General features: G+C 35.0%; 2 protein-coding genes across 2 annotated transcripts in view; one reads left to right on the top strand and one right to left on the bottom strand.

Moving 5' to 3' along the window:
• Positions 1-62: 62 nt before the first annotated feature.
• Positions 63-3625, top strand: ghsrb (growth hormone secretagogue receptor b). Its single transcript, XM_058765492.1, has 2 exons — positions 63-1489; positions 2470-3625. The coding sequence occupies exons 1-2, from the start codon at positions 697-699 to the stop codon at positions 2775-2777; spliced, it is 1101 nt and encodes a 366-aa protein (XP_058621475.1). The 5' UTR covers positions 63-696; the 3' UTR covers positions 2778-3625.
• A 617-nt stretch (positions 3626-4242) lies between these two features.
• fndc3bb (fibronectin type III domain containing 3Bb) overlaps positions 4243-17474 on the bottom strand; it is a 63725-nt gene continuing 50493 nt past the window's right edge. The window contains exons 22-26 of the mRNA XM_058765369.1: positions 14541-14827; positions 11396-11605; positions 9522-9688; positions 8908-9035; positions 4243-6051 (exon numbers count right to left, since the gene is read on the bottom strand). Coding sequence (XP_058621352.1) covers positions 5752-6051; positions 8908-9035; positions 9522-9688; positions 11396-11605; positions 14541-14827 — 1092 coding nt within the window. The 3' untranslated portion in view covers positions 4243-5751. The remainder of the gene's footprint in view (positions 6052-8907; positions 9036-9521; positions 9689-11395; positions 11606-14540; positions 14828-17474) is intronic.

The following is a 17474-nucleotide window of genomic DNA, read 5'->3' as shown; positions in this document are numbered from 1 at the left end:
AACAGAGCAGGTCAAACTTACATGTTCTGTTAAATTAACAAGAACACAAGGATGATACGGTTTTTAATAGAACTGTTACAACGTGTAAAGAACTTTTAAAGAAGCATATTTTTAGAGTGATAAAACAGCTAAAAGTTTAAAATCCAGCAATTTTACTTAAAAAAATCCAAAACAAAACAAAATATGGTCAAACAAACAACAGCCGTCAAACTGCTTTCAGCACCCTGGACAGCAGCAGCTCACTATTTATTCAAGCAAAGCACGAGGACATATTATTTCGGCTACATATTCGTTTGTATAAAATGGTGATGGCTGATCACACCACCAGATGGCATAAAACGAACAAAAATGCCCTTCACCTTGTAAATCAACTTTCAGTCGCTCTAAGAGCGTTATTTGTTTCTCATTTGTTAGAAATGCTCTTAACGCTAAGAAAAGTTGCAAGACCACAAAATGCTTCGCAAACGAAAAGACAGCTTGCACTAAATCTGCATTTAACAGTACATTTAGTCCGGGCATCCAGTGCGCATGCGTGGAGTGGATCGTGTACCCCCTTGCGCGCAGCTCTGACAGGTTACTCGCGTGCACTTCTCATACTGTGCATTGAACACCTGTAAGATGTGCATGGAAACAACAGCTGGGTGGAAATCATGAGGTGCCATTAAGCCCATGCAAACCCTCTAAAATCTCCTCACAATGACTAATTGGACAAACGTGTCCAGCTGCGCGTTCAGCAAAACTTTATGCGCTGAGGACATTATGGATAGTAATGCAACTGCTGATGACTTTGAGTATCCGGTCCATCTCTTCCCAGTCCCTATCCTGACTGGCATCACAGTGACGTGCTCTTTCCTGTTCCTCGTCGGAATTGCTGGGAACCTGTTGACCATCCTGGTGGTCACCAAATACAAAGACATGCGAACCACCACCAACCTTTACCTCTGCAGCATGGCACTCTCAGACCTGCTGATTTTCCTCTGCATGCCCCTCGACCTGTACCGGGTCTGGCGGTACCGACCGTGGAACTTCGGCGACGAGCTGTGCAAACTCTTTCAGTTTGTGAGCGAAAGCTGCACGTACTCCACCATCCTCAACATCACCGCGCTCAGCGTGGAGAGATACTTCGCCATCTGTTTTCCCTTCAGGGCAAAAGTCATCGTCACGCGGGGTCGGGTAAAAGGGGTGATTTTACTCCTCTGGACTGTGGCTCTGTGCAGCGCCGGACCCATATTCATTCTGGTTGGGGTCGAGCACGAGAACGGCACCAACCCCTGGGAGACCAATGAGTGTAAAGCCACCGAGTACGCCATCCGCTCCGGACTGCTTACTATGATGGTCTGGGTCTCCAGCGTGTTCTTCTTCCTCCCGGTCCTCTGTTTGACTGTGTTGTACAGCCTCATAGGCAGAAGACTGTGGAGAAGAAAGGAGAATCCCGTCGGACCCATTTCTAGTCGGGAAAAGAACAATAAACAAACGGTCAAAATGCTGGGTGAGCTCAACGATGCCCTGAAAAGTCTGACAAATAATATTTGTATATTTCAGAATCGTTTAATAGATCAACTTTACAGCGGGCAGCCTACGGAAAATCGTACAATCGTTTAATAAACATTTGTATATTATTGAATAATTTAATTATTTATTAAACATTCATTACAGGACACACCTGCTAATTAAATTCCATGTGCAAAATAAAGTGATTTTGCAGTGATTTTTAGTAAGACAACTTTATATATATATAATAAATTATTGTTAGAAATGTACATTAAAATTTACATATATTATGGACACTAATCAGAATGAACATTTCGTTCAATTAGCCGTTGGCTGTTTACAGTTGCTAAGGAACGCAGCAACTTCAACGTTTCAAACTCGGCTCATCCAGTCAGAAATAGCTGGGACTGTCTTAATTTCTTCATTATTTTTGACGGTTTAAAATTCAAATAAAATACGTTCTACTATGCATAAATAATGCCTTTTGGATATTCTACGTAATAGCTTTATAATAGCTTAATAACTTTATGGACCATTGCCCAGGCTATTAGTGGGAATCAAGAACATGCAACGAATAAAATTATACATGTATTTTTTTAAATAAACTAGAATCGAATTATTTTAAAGAACACATACAGCGAGTAGCATCTTTCGGTTATTAAGTGACCAGTTTCCCGAACGAGTCAGTCAGGCGGTTCTTTTGACTGAATCAAAACCATACAGCGACAAGCGTAATGTAATTCCCGAACGATTGAATCATATGAGTCGGTTGTTGTTAGTGAATCAGAAACACTTCAGTCAGATCGGTTACTGATTCTGATTCACTTCATTGTCATAATGTCTGCCACTAAATAGCTAACAATTTATTTTTCTAAACGAATTTCGTATTAAATGTACTTCTAAAATATATAATAAAAATTGTAATCCTTTTTAAAACATTACAGGCATGAACTCTCTTTCTCTCTCTTTATCTATCAGCTGTGGTGGTTCTAGCGTTTGTTCTCTGCTGGCTGCCGTTCCACGTGGGTCGTTATCTCTTCTCCAAGTCATCCGAGGCCAATTCTCCTCTCATCTCCCAAATCAGCGAATACTGCAACCTGGTCTCATTCGTGCTGTTTTACCTCAGCGCCGCGATCAACCCCATCCTCTACAACCTCATGTCAAAGAAGTACAGGAGCGCGGCGTGCAAACTGTTCAGAGGGAAGCGTGCTCCTGGACGATCGGTGCAGAGCATCGTGAACACTGAGAGTTTTTCGGTGTGGCATGAATACAGCTGGAGCACGTGACAAAAGCCTCGATTAATAAATGTGCACTTTTTAACAGACTAAAAAAATCTTCACGAGAACGAAAAGGACAGTCAACATTAACCTCATCATTTTTAATTTCAAACATATCATAAAAGCCAGTGCTTATTTTCAGTTTAGCCTGTATATAACAGTAAAAATAACTTTATCCAACTGCTGAGCCCTGAAAATTACATTATTCAATTATACAGTATTCTAATGCTGACTGAAACTTTTTGGTATTAAAATAATAATAATAAAAAAATACATTAATTAATTAAGCGTTTTTGTTGTTGTTGTTGTTGTTCGATGGTGGAATTTAAGGCACAACATACCTAGTGCACACACCAAATATTGTATTTTATGAAAATGTTTACGTACAGGTATTGCCATCAGCAGCAGACACCAGCAGTGTAATGATTCCCTTTACCCTGGTATTCATGCAAACTGTATATATGCACACTAACCCAAAAATGCCTTAAACTGTGTGAAGTACTGGATGACAGAGCACTGTAGATGTAAGCACTCTAACATTGTACCCTATATGGGAGAGATACAATGGTGCTGAATGATAAAATCCCATGCCATAAAAAGCTCTCACCTAGCTTGTGTTATCAGATTATGTTACATAAATGTGTAGCATTCATAAAAAGTGCACTTACTGCAGGTTTGTGAACACTGCTGCCAAAGTAGTTTTGTGTAAGCTTTGTGTTTGAATTCAGCCTATGTTGCTTGTTGGCAATGACATTCTAATTAAAATGTAAAACTATTTCTTGAGACGCTTGTAAAACACTGAGAATATTTGAGTGAAGACATGTTTTAATATTTATGAAAGATATTTGATATATTGTGTCTATTTGCCTTTAACGCACACTGTGATACATTTTCTGGAATGTGTTAAAGTGTACTATAAAGTTTTTGATGTCATGCTGTATTACTTGATTTTAAAATTAAAATGTTTTTGTGTTATTGGCTTTACAGCTTGTCTTATATTTGTTTCTGAAAGTACATTTTTTTAAAAATGTAGAGAACTGGGTCTGTCCTTTCACAAAAGGACAATCCCATAATAGACTCAGAACAGGACGTAGGAATATACGTATATATATATATATATATATATATATATATATATATATATATATATATATATATAGGCTATATATTGATATACAGATAGATAGATGTAAATGAAATGCAAACACCTTGTTTCAGAAATTTTAAAAATTTATTGTGTATAAATATATTACATATATACTACAGATACATAATCATCTTAAATACAAAGGGTAGTATTTTCAATATCTATACATTTAAATTGATATGGTAGTTTTTTAAAATATGTCTACGATTATAATTTACATCAATAAATGTGACAGTTATGTTTGAAAAAAATTGTAATATGGAATGATTTTGATGAAACAATATGAAACCATGGAAATCTATGTCTATGCCCTTATTACCTGATATCCAGCTAAAATGCAAAAAATGCAAAAAAAAAAAAAAAAAAAAAGTATTTCCGTTTTCCACTTAAAAAGATTCTGGGTCTGGAGTTCTTAAAAAGTGTTCTTCAAGTGTTTCCACTTCAAGTTTTCTAGTGTCAAGTCATTTCAACTTCTTTTAATCAGAAAACAATGGAATGTTTGTCTAAAAACTTCAGCAATACATATATAGCCCACTACATGAAGAGTAGATGATTAAAAGAAGTAGAAATAATTTTTTTTTTTTTTTTTTTTAAATCTAAAATTAAAAAAACTTAATCTTGCTGTTTGTGCAGGTGGGAAATCACAAAATTGATCAGATATCAACATTTTCTGAATTAAAGCAATAAAAAAAAAAAAAAAAAATCAGAATAAAAATAAAGCAATTAAAAACAGAATATAAACAATACAATTATATTTGAAATAAGACAGGTTAATGATGTTAAAATGCTGTTCTATATTTGGAAAAAAATAATAAAGATTTATCATAACCCCCTTATAAAAAGACATGCTACATGAAAATATTGAATATGACAGTTCTGATTTTTGTAATAAATAAATGTAGATTGCACTGTGATTTGCATTATAAAGTACAAGAATATAGCATAAATAAATCTAACAAAACTGTTATATCTTGAATGCTCACTAACTTTGGTTAAGGGCTGACTGAGCTAGTAAACACGATCATGTACTGTATAATGTGACCAGGGTAAAGTGTTAATGAAATACTGTAAGCAGCAGATTTGAAATGATTTGTCACGAAAGTTTGGATCTGTGGATTTCAAGGCACAGGTTCACAAGGCCCTCCCAAGTCCCTGAGGTACAAACACTCCAGACTTCACAACACTGTACACTGCTGATTGATTGCAAAAACTGTCATTTGACTCTCATTGGACTGAGCAAAAAACAAAAAAATGTTTTTGACTTTTTCTTGTTTTTGTTTTTTTGTACAGGCAGCCCAAGGACACCTTTTTTAAAGACAAACGGAAGAGGAGAGAACGAATAAAGCTTTAAAGAAGCTTTTAGACAGACTTTCCTGGGGCACAGATAAGGGAACGAGAGCACTGATGCCGTTTAGCTGTCTAGACACTGATTTAAAGATAAATAGGACTGACCATTAAAAAAAAAAACAACAACAAAAAAAAAAACAACAACACCTCAGATATTCATCTGAGAGTCCAACTTGAGATCCGGAAGGCCACTTGTTACTTTAGTGTTAAAATCTCCTAAATACTAAATATAAAAATATGCACAGCATCTTCAACTTAAAAAACAGGCATAGACGCCCAAACAGTACATTTCATCATTACTGATTTGTTAAAGCTGTAACTCATTTTATAGAAAAACCTGTAAAAAAAAAAAAAATTCTGTAAAAAAATACATGAAATTTAAAAAAAATGTAAAAGGTGTATTTTGGTCAATGACCAAAAACAGCACTTGCATTAATGGTTTTGCGAGCTGTAGTTTAAAAATTGAAGAAGAAGCAGACGAGAACGGCTCTAAATCAGAAGCTGAAGCAGGAAGGCCATTAGGACAGAGAGAGAGGCCACCCCAAATACCATGAGGCCGGCAAACTGTTCATCAGTGAGGGTGTTGCCCATGGGCACCCTGGTGACGTCTGCTTCCACAGCCAGTGTGGCGTCAGACCGCCGCAGGTTAAAGTGAGCGGATGGGCTGAAGGATCCGCACAGCTCCTGGAGGGTGTCTGCGCAGCGCCTGCATGCAAACACTCGCACGCGGTAGTCTGTGTTCCACTGCAGCCCGGAGAGCTGGAAGGATGTCTCATCTCCCTTATACATCTGAAGGACAGAAAGTAACGCATTAGCCCAGACAGTTATAGTTTCTCCTTTACTGTGCGTACTTTTAGATAATTATAAATGTACTGTTAATAATAATAATAATTAAAAAAGTATACTATACACAGGGACTGGGATGGAATAAAATTTATTTATACAAAAATAAATACAAATATGTAATTATTATTATTCTGATTATTATTATTATTATTATATAATAATAAAATGTTAATATATACAGAATATTATATAAATATAAAATGTAACACTTTTTTTTTTTACAAAAATACATAAAAAATAAAAGAATTAATTAGCAGTAGTAGTATTAGTAGTAGTAGTAGTAGTAGTAGTAGTAGAAGACATACTTAGGAGTAGTATATTAAATTATTTATGATATGTATGCATTCGGGTTTATTTGTAATAATGTTTGTATATATTATATCTGTATATTTATTATATATTAGCATTTTATATAAAAACAATAATAATAATAATAATAATAATAATAATAATAATAATAACTATTTATATTTTGTATACATACATTTTTATATTTAATCCCAGTCACTATGTAATTATTATTATTATTATTATTATTATTATTATTATTATTATAATAATAACAACAGCATGACTGAGATGGAATATAAAAATAATTTATACAAAAATAAATATAAAATACAATAAAAACTATGCATTAAAATTAAATGCAAACATATAGATGTGAATAATAAAATTATTCTAAATAAATTAATTACAAAAAGGAAGGAAGGAATGACAGAGTAAGAAAGAGAGCAAGAAAATAATACATAAATAATAATGCTCTGTAAATAATACATAATTATATTATATCCCTAATTATATATTTTTTAAAACTATAAATATATTGATTTAGGTAACTACAGTACTGTGAATGAACAATTTAATAAAAAATGAACCACAGGACACTACTAGATTTTAGGTTCACTGGTCAAAGGAAAAAACATTGAAGATGAAAAAGAAGGACAAACAATCTTTTGCACTCCATCTCTGACCCATATATTACAAAACATGAATCTTCAGAGCTTGACTAATAAAAGGACTTCAGTCTCCTCAAAGAGAATCTCAACTAGCCACCGTAAACCCTTTCATCTGGAGTGCGGCAACACTGTCAGGATCAATGTAATATAATATAAGAATGCCACTGTAGTAGGGCTGTACTTCGGTTGTTCATAAAACACTGCTGATGACAGAGTTACATAAATGTTCTTACTCGCTTGAAATACAAACCTGTTTTCTCTATATAAAAAAAAACTCTTTCAAGCTCAAGAAAAATGAAGTGAAAAATGAAAGAATCCGGAAGATAAAAAGAAAATATAATTACTGGGAATTCATGCGCCTTTTGCAAGGATGTCTGCATGAAACAGGACACTGCATTAACCATAAAAACACAAGTGCAATGCAGAAGAGATGTATACAAAACAAAGCTCAATTCACAGTAGTAATGACCAGTGCTTCACAAATTAACCAAAACAAATGATTCTGTCTTTAACTGTCAGAACTAAGTAAATATGACAATGGCAGTTGACCCAAAAGCATAAGCCATTTTTGGGAACATGCACAGAAAAACAAGACCCCTGAGCAAATGGAAAATAAAAACAGGAACAAAAGAGAGCTTATTTATATGGGCTTTTATAGCCAGTAAACATTGTTGAAGATAAACATACTGAGGCGACTTTGTTCAACCGGTCACATGCAGCTCTCAAAAGGACCACAGTTTATGTCTCCATGGCAACAGAAGAGGTTTTAAGCCTCTCAACCACCAGTGCCATGACAGACCAATTATGTGTGTATAAGTTTTTGTATTAATTCCAATTAAAGGAAATGAAAATATTGACAATCTTGAATACTGCTACTCAAGCACTAATAACAGAAAAAAGAATAAATAATGGAAGTGAATTCTAAATCACCTTCTAGTGGTATTTGCATACATTTGTTAATTAAGCTAATATAGAGCCCTGGGGAACTCCACTTCTTCATTAACAGGGATTTTTTTGTTTTTCAATTAATATAGCACCAGCAAGGAATTAGTGAGGCTGATATAATGAATGACTGTAAGGGTGAATTAAAAGAAATATTCAGACCGCTGTTCTGTGTGACAAAATCACAACCAATCAGAACATATTTAATATTTAATGCACAGTTAAAAAATACTTTAAAATACATAGTTTCTTGTTTTTTCTTTTGATTTTGGGGTGGAATATAACTTGTATGTTTCTTTGTGAGAGTCACCCAATGATATTCATGAAAAAAGGGATGGTTGATGTGATAGGGAAAGGAGCGTTTTCTCATTTTGATGAATAAATAAATTCACACAACATTTCAAATTTTGTGAACTTCCATTCAATTTATCGCACCATGGAAGTGGCGTACCAGAAATGATTTCAAAACAATAAGCGATTGCACACCTGAATGGACCCAATCGTGATAATCACATGTCCCCCTCTTTCTGTGTCTCTTTCCAACCCCACAGCACAATTTAATGAATCCTGTGGGACTGTGTGTTCGGAAGCACTCAATTTAATTCAAATGCTGATTGTGACGAGTTAAAACGGAACGAAGAGCAAATGTTGCAAATAGCTTGAGCCCGTTTTCGATTTCCTGCTCAGAATGAATTCTATTCATCTGCTGTGACTGTGGCCACGTGTGAATCTAACATGGAAAAAGATGGTACTTCTTCTGTGAAACAAAGTAAAAATACCACATGATATTCTTAAACATTTCCAACAAGCCAAAGTTCTTGGAAACAATTTGAGGGGAACAGTGATTTCAAAAGGAAGTAAAAGTCAATGGAGGTTTAGTGGGGAGTTTGGATCTTACCTGTTTATAATCAGAATCTCTGCCTCCCAGCACCTGTAGCACATAGCTGATTCGGTCTCCTCTCATTGGTGGAATACTCTCCCATGTGACCTCACAGGCATTTCCCTCTAGCTGAACAACTCTTGGGGCTGAAAGGATGAAAAAAAAAAAAAAAAAAGTTTAGGTTTTTCTTCTTTGCACTATATTTTTTGCATTTATTGATTAAAAAAATACATTAAAAACAGTATTATTGTGAATTATTATTACAATATAAATTAACAGTTTAATATATTTTAAAAAGTTCATGGAAACACTGAATTTTCAGCATCATTACTTCAGTCTTCATGATCTTTCAGAAATCATTCTAATATGCTAATTTGCTGCTCAAGAAGCATTTCTTATCATTATCCATGTTTGCTGCTTAATATTTTTTGTGGACATCACGATACTTTTAAGATTATTTGATTAATTAATTAAAAATATAAATCCTTCTTAACATTATAAATGTCTTTACTGTTACTTCTGATCAAATTAATGCATCCTTGTTAAATAAAAATATCAAAAAAGAAAAAAGGAATCATAGCGATCCCAAACTTTTGTTCCTGTACAAGTTGGAGTATAAATAAATGCGGTACCTTTCAGTGTTTGTGGCAGAGATTTGGTGGTGCAGAAGGTGTACGTCTCAGAAAAAGGCCCCTCGCCTGCTTCGCTCACCGCCTGGATCCGGAAACGGTATCGTCTTGATTCGCTCAGTCTTTGCAGCTTAAAAGTGTGGCTCGGACCTCGGTAAACCACCACAAACCTAACAAGATGGTGAAAGCTTGTTACAAACATGCACACAAATTAAGTAAGTATAATTTAATGATTATTTTTTCAATCATTTACAGCCTAGTAGTTCTTTTTAAAGCCTTGAGTGCAAAGGAAAAAAAAAATTGGATAATTGTGGATGATTGTTTGAGATCATTGTTCCCTTCACGTCGTTTTATTAAATAGCATGAAGGCAGGAAAGAATGCGAGGTAGAGGCAGGCCTTCATTAACTCCATTCAAGAGTCCAGACTTTACCGTTTACATGGTTAAAATTTTTCAGAAGTGGAACTGAGGCTGAAAGCTCAAAACCGGGGAGAACAAGGGCCTTCATTTGCTTCTAAATGAGCCATCGGTGGGTCAGTGACGAGTGACTCTGAGAAAGCATTAAGGCAGGTGGTCTTGATAACCCCGAGTCTCCTAATCTAATTCCCAATAGCGCTTTGAGATAGAGTCTTCTCATTAGTCGACTCCACCTTAATGGACCCACAAACACAAAATGTGCTTTTCAGATGATCTGCTTACATCAGAGAGAAGAACCTGCTCTACGGGTGCATGAGGGACAAATTAAAGTGAGGAAGTGCATGCATACACACACACACACACACACACACACACACACACACACACACACAGATGCTTCACTATGAATAAAATTAATATACCAAGAAGACAAGAAGAACACTTACACCATTTGAGTCCTTTTACCAATCTTTTACCAAGTAGACTATTGTTTTTAATTATGAACCAGGGTTATTACCAACTGAAACTAAAATAATAATAATAATAATAATAATAATAATAATAAAACAATAATAATATTAATAATAATAATAATACTTAAAATGAACTAAATGTATATGAGAAAGATTGCCTTGGCAAATTTCTGAAATAAAATAAGTTTAAGTTCTTTATATTTTATTTTAGCTAACGTTTATGTTAAAGTAACAAAATAAACTAAAACTAAAACTTAATAAAAACTATATAGACATTAAAAAAAGGATGTAGTTCTTGTTAATAAAGCTTTTTTTAAATTCATCTCTGTATATAACCTCTGCTACTGGCATCAAAGTAGCACTTTTCTATCATTTTAAGGACTATTATATTTTTGTGGAATAAAAGGTTATAGAGATTTAGTCCATATTAGGGGTTTAAGTTTTTTAATGCCAAGGACCCTCAAGTATGATCCTATGGATCACCTTCTTAAGAAAATGAACAAACCCCCAAAAAAAATTAGCCATAGGCCTGTATTATCATGTAGATTCATTTATACTGTGCAAAAAAATAGTATAATTTAATAAATAAATAAAAAAGTAAAACTAATAGCTTGAATGCTGTCATTGAATTAATGTAATTTATAATAAAACAAATTATAAAAATAATAGAAATTATTTACTTTGAGTTAAAGACATTTTTCTAACCATTATTATTCAAATAATATAAACTATTTTTAGTATTTATTTGTATAGCATTTTTATAGGAAATATCAATGCAAAGCAATTTTTATTTGGAAATAATTTTTGGAAATAATTTTTTTAAAATGTTTTACACATTTAGTTTTTTTTTTTTAGTAGACGCCTTAAAAAGTTCTAAATCTAAATTAGCCTAACTATACAAAACATCTTTTTAAAAAAAATGAGTCATTCCGACAACCTCCCGACTAGTTGATTATGATTATGATAGTTGATTAGTTTCACTGCTAACCTCTGATTCTTGTCCTCCATCTGCAGGACGTAGGTCGTGTCGTCTGTGAGTTGACTTCGGCTGCTGAAACCCCAGCGTAGTTTCAGACTCTGAGGTCCGACCGCTGCACACTCCAGCCGTGGAGGAGACGGCGGAAGGGGTCTGGTCCTCACCGTCAGGGTCTGACTGAAGGGCCCGGGGCCCATTTCATTTTCTGCTCGAATCTGCAGGCTGAGAGAGGGAGAAAGAGAGGAAATAGAGTGTTTTAACAAACTATCAGTCTTGTTCAGTCATTAGTAACTTCAGTTCTTGATTCTCTTCAAATGATCTCTCTTCACCTGAATGTCTCTACAAACTTTTCTAAGGAAAATCGTTGTTAGTAATTCATTATTGCACTCTTCAAGGGAACAGTTCGCACAAAAATGAAGCTCCATCCATCAACATTTTATGACTACAGCTAAAGCAGATTGATCAGCAAACTAAGAGTCGGTAGTTGCTGCAGCTTTGCCCAAAGTGGCCTTCATTTGTTCTCGTTCTGCCTTATTTGCTTCATCTGTCGATCCCAGTTAAAGCCTGCAGGTATCGTCAGCCTCGAGCTGCTCTGTGACCTTTCCACTCAGTTTAATGGCACAGGGGAAAATGATCTCTGGCTGAAGGGGTGGTATTGCATTCGAATGAGGATTTCTGTGAAGTTATCTATAGATATCCAAGAATCCAATTATTTTAAGTGCACAGAAAAACATTTCTAAATTGTGTTGCTGGAAGAGCTCTGAAAGGAGGGAAAGTTACTACATTGCAATACCTTTGATATACATGTCATTTAATCACCCTCATGTTGTTCCAAACATAATTTGCACTTATTCAAATGCATACAAACTAGTTGTGTTTAGTGCCATTTATTCACACATAGAAAAAAGCAGTGTGTGTGTTCATTAAAATTGGTCTTTTTAGGTTTTGTGGAAAGAAGAAAGTCATACAGGTATTTGGAGCAAAATGAATGTCTTCTTTTGAGTGAATTATCCCCCCAAAAAAGTTGTTTTGCACTAGTACATCCTAGCATACTACATTGTGGGACTAATGGAAGCAGAAAATCTAACGTGTAGATGTGTAAATAACCTCATGAGACCATTTACAAAAACTGAAGCCTTTTTGTTTCTATTAAAAAGTCTTGCACAATGTTGAAAGCATTTAATGACTAAAATAACAGTATGGGAACAAATATTTTAAAAGGGCTTGATTCTCTGGAAATACTGAATGAATTCAGAAAAACATGGAGGAACACAGAAGTATCTGAACGCTACACCACCCTTAAAAAAAGGGGGAGAAATAGTAAAAAATAATAATATTGTGAAATATTATTAAAATGCAAAACAACTGTTTCTATTTTTAAATGTAGCTAATTTATTTCTGTGATTCAAAGCTGAATTTTCAGCAGCCATTACTCCAGTCTCCAGTGTCACATGATCCTTCAGAAATCATTCTAATATGCTGAAACATTTCTTCTTATTATACATGTTGAAAATTGTTTTAGTTTTTTTAGAATTTTTTGATAAATAGAAAGTTGAATAGCACAGCATTTTTCTTTAAAGAAATAGAGCCTAAGCCTCACTTTTCAAAAAAAGAAATTCCACAAAAAGAAGTTTGTTAGTATTTATAATTACAAATAAATAGATATACTGTTTACAATTAAGACAAAATTTGTCTTACACTTTGTACTTGACAAACATTAGTGATCATGTTTATAACTAATGAGATACTGCAAGGATACCATGTGTGAACTTGAGGACAACTAAATTCATGCATCTATTAAAAATCACCTTGACACTGGTAATAACAACAACAACAACAACAAAAAAAAAAAAGCGTGAGCATAATTTATTTCCAGAGGCTATAGGGTTTGATATTTAGTTGTTTAATGCTTTAATATTCACATAATTTAGGTGTCCAAATAGGTTTTGGTAACATTGGGTCACTAGGGTGAGCTGGAACCTGTTATTTTTTGGACTGCTCGAGAAAGATATCGAAACCTCTAGTTCCATTAGAGACATTATGCGTTCATATGATAATTATGAGTGCATTTACATTTGGCATATTAATAGGGGATGTGTTTTATTGTCCATTACCTCAATGGAGAGGTCCATTTAATGTTGTCATTCATCCCAACTTAAAGCCTTTACATAACATTTAACAGACTTGTTTCCGGAAACCCAGCAGGCAGACCAAATAAAACAATCCCTCCCTCGTGTAAATGTTTTAATAAGCTCCTCCTTTTAATACATATCCATATTTACACAAGGAGGATTGCACTTTAGTACAATATGTAAATATGGATATACCATGGTTTTTGGACAACTTACTACTGTAATACTGTTTTTTTTTTTTTATAATTTCATAATACTACAGTATTTTTGAGGTTTATTACAGTTTTATGACGGTAAGTTTAAGACTTCAATACAATTTTTGGAACAGTTAAACAAGATAAAAAAAGACATTTATAAGACTCACAGGTATGGCTATTAATCGCGATTAATCGCATCCAAAATAAAAGTTTGTGTTTACACAATATATGTGTGTACACTGTGTATATTTATTATGTGTATATATACACACACACACACACACACACACACACACACATTTAAATTGTCATAATTTTATATCATACATAAAATGTATATAATATATAAATCTAAATATTTTATATAATACAAATATAACAAATAACAAAATAACATTTTTCTTAAATATACAAATATGCATGTGTGTGTATTTATATAATTTATATATATTTAATCATTTGACAGCCCTACTCACAGAAACCCTGCAAAAGTACCATGGTGCCACAGTATACCTTGTTTTAAAAAAATGCCCTGCTAACAGCGAAGTTGAAAAAAAAAATACTCTTGAATCTACCCAGAAAGCACCATTTTGCTGAAAACATCTTGAGCCAGATGTAAGTGGAGTCCATTTGTAGAGCTAATAGCACTGACATACTCACTCAGGGCCCTGCTCGAGATTCACCAGCACTCATCCGTATATTACAGGGACCATGGGAAAATAAGTCCCCGGTCATCACTAATGCACAAACACTGACCTCCACCGAAGAGTTGATGATGCACGGTGGTATAAAAAGAGATACAGAATGTTAAACAACATCTCAGCTCACCTGTACTCGCTGTCCGGCAGCAGGTCCCTGATAATGTGACAGGTTACGTTTCCGGCGGTAATGATGCTGTCGCCCATTGAGATGCTGTAGGAGGTGATTTCTGCTCCATTACAGTGAGGCTCATCCCAAGTGAGGGCCAGACAGGTGGAGTGGGAGAAGGGTTCACTTTCTGTCGGGTTCAGAGGGTGGTCAACAAGGCGAAATCCGGATACAACATCAGGGGCCGCTGCAGGGGTCCGACACGTCACCAGATCACTGTAGGGGCCCGCCCCTGCCTGGTTCACTGCCTATGAACCAGATACAAACAAAAGAATAAAAATGTCACTTTTAAAATACAGAAATAATTAAATAAAAATTTGATGGCAGCCATTGACTTCCATAGTATTCTTTTCCTGTTTTGGAAGTCATCGTCCTCTGTCAACTGTTTGGTTCCCAACATTCTTCAAAAATCTTTTTTGTGCTCAAAAGGTGAGTAAATGATGACAGATTTTTCACTTTTGGGTCATCTTTTCCTTTAATAATAAGTTGATGCTTTACTGATTACCATTTGATGTACAGTGGGTACAGAAAGTATTCAGACCCCCTTAAATTTAAATCATTTAAGTTCTTTTTTTTTTTCCTCAATGTACACACAGCACCCCATATTGACAGAAAAACACAGAATTGTTGACATTTTTGCAGATCTATTAAAAAAGAAAAACTGAAATATCACATGGTCCTAAGTATTCAGACCCTTTGCTGTGACACTCATATTTAACTCAGGTGCTGTCCATTTCTTCTGATCATCCTTGAGATGGTTCTACACCTTCATTTGAGTCCAGCTGTGTTTGATTATACTGATTGGACTTGATTAGGAAAGCCACACACCTGTCTATATAAGACCTTACAGCTCACAGTGCATGTCAGAGCAAATGAGAATCATGAGGTCAAAGGAACTGCCTGAAGAGCTCAGAGACAGAATTGTGGCAAGGCACAGATCTGGCCACGGTTACAAAAAAAATTCTGCTGCACTTAAAGTTCCTGAGCTACTGAGCTATCGGGGGAGAAGAGCCTTGGTGAGAGAGGTAAAGAAGAACCCAAAGATCACTGTGGCTGAGCTCCAGAGATGCAGTCGGGAGATGGGAGAAAGTTGTAGAAAGTCAACCATCACTGCAGCCCTCCACCAGTCGGGGCTTTATGGCAGAGTGGCCCGACGGAAGCCTCTCCTCAGTGCAAGACACATGAAAGCCCGCATGGAGTTTAAGATGGTGAGAAATAAGATTCTCTGGTCTGATGAGACCAAGATAGAACTTTTTGGCCTTAATTCTAAGCGGTATGTGTGGAGAAAACCAGGCACTGCTCATCACCTGTCCAATACAGTCCCAACAGTGAAGCATGGTGGTGGCAGCATCATGCTGTGGGGTGTTTTCAGCTGCAGGGACAGGACGACTGGTTGCAATCGAGGGAAAGATGAATGCGCCAAGTACAGGGATATCCTGGACGAAAACCTTCTCCAGAGTGCTCAGGACCTCAGACTGGGCCAAGGTTTACCTTCCAACAAGACAATGACCCTAAGCACACAGCTAAAATAACGAAGGAGTGGCTTCACAAGAACTCCGTGACTGTTCTTGAATGGCCCAGCCAGAGCCCTGACTTAAACCCAATTGAGCATCTCTGGAGAGACCTAAAATGGCTGTCCACCAACGTTTACCATCCAACCTGACAGAACTGGAGAGGATCTGCAAGGAGGAATGGCAGAGGATCCCCAAATCCAGGTGTGAAAAACTTGTTGCATCTTTCCCAAAAGACTCATGGCTGTATTAGATCAAAAGGGTGCTTCTACTAAATACTGAGCAAAGGGTCTGAATACTTAGGACCATGTGATATTTCAGTTTTCTTTTTAATAAATCTGCAAAAATGTCAACAATTCTGTGTTTTTCTGTCAATATGGGGTGCTGTGTGTACATTAATGAGGAAAAAAATGAACTTAAATGATTTTAGCAAATGGCTGCAATATAACAGAGTGAAAAATTAAGACTGAATACTTTCCGTACCCACTGTATATATAAAATCATGCTTTTAGTTTTTCAAAAGATTGGGAAGGACACTGAGTATTTTGAGTACAATGAGAAATGACTTCTCTTCATTCTGCTGCTGATAGATTGTTTTGCCTTTAGCACATAACAGACACAGCGAATCAAAGCCAATTAAACGTGAAGAGTAGCTTCCAAAGGTCAGAACATTTCCAGATACAACTCTGCTACAGTCTAACGTTTGAACTCTAATGCTTATAATGTCTCATCAGCACAATGTACAGGTTTATTTTTGGTGCATTAAAACCAGTTTGCAAAGAGACAACAATAATGCACAATGCATGTAAGGCTGTGTTTCATATAATGCTTTATTCTTATAAATTCATTGTAAACAAACAAGTGTTGATACTGTGTGATTAAGGTTTTACACTCTTCTTGTTTGTTTAATTAAAACGCAAGCTGCCAGTAATGCATACATTTCAATGTGATTATGCTCAAAGCAATTATATGAGCTAAATTACTTTCAGGAACTATTGGAATAATGTGTTTCCTTCTCTTGGAAACCATAAAGATGATTTAAAACTCATTTTACTGTAAATTACTGATTCATCAAAAACTAAACTGTTAAAGCAAATGCTCAGTGGTAAACCGAAGTATGTTGTTTATATATAATTTACTGACTTTTTTGAAAACAGAAAAATTAACTTTGGGGGAAAAATAAATTAAATGTTTTTAAAAGAAATGTTCTTTAAACTTGAGTTAAAAGAATGTTTGTGTGGTTGTGACTGATGCATAGGAATGAAAATTAATAAAAATATTTGAATAATAAAATGTTCTTTAAACGAAATAATTCTGCAATTCATTTAAATTCAGCAATTTTGTGATTATTGCACGTGTTAACATTAAATATATAAAATTTACA

The sequence above is a fragment of the Onychostoma macrolepis genome, chromosome 24, assembly GCF_012432095.1.
Source record: "Onychostoma macrolepis isolate SWU-2019 chromosome 24, ASM1243209v1, whole genome shotgun sequence".
Classification (NCBI taxonomy): domain Eukaryota; kingdom Metazoa; phylum Chordata; class Actinopteri; order Cypriniformes; family Cyprinidae; genus Onychostoma; species Onychostoma macrolepis.
Note: the sequence above shows the minus strand (reverse complement) of the source record. Positions and strands in the feature narration are given on the sequence as shown.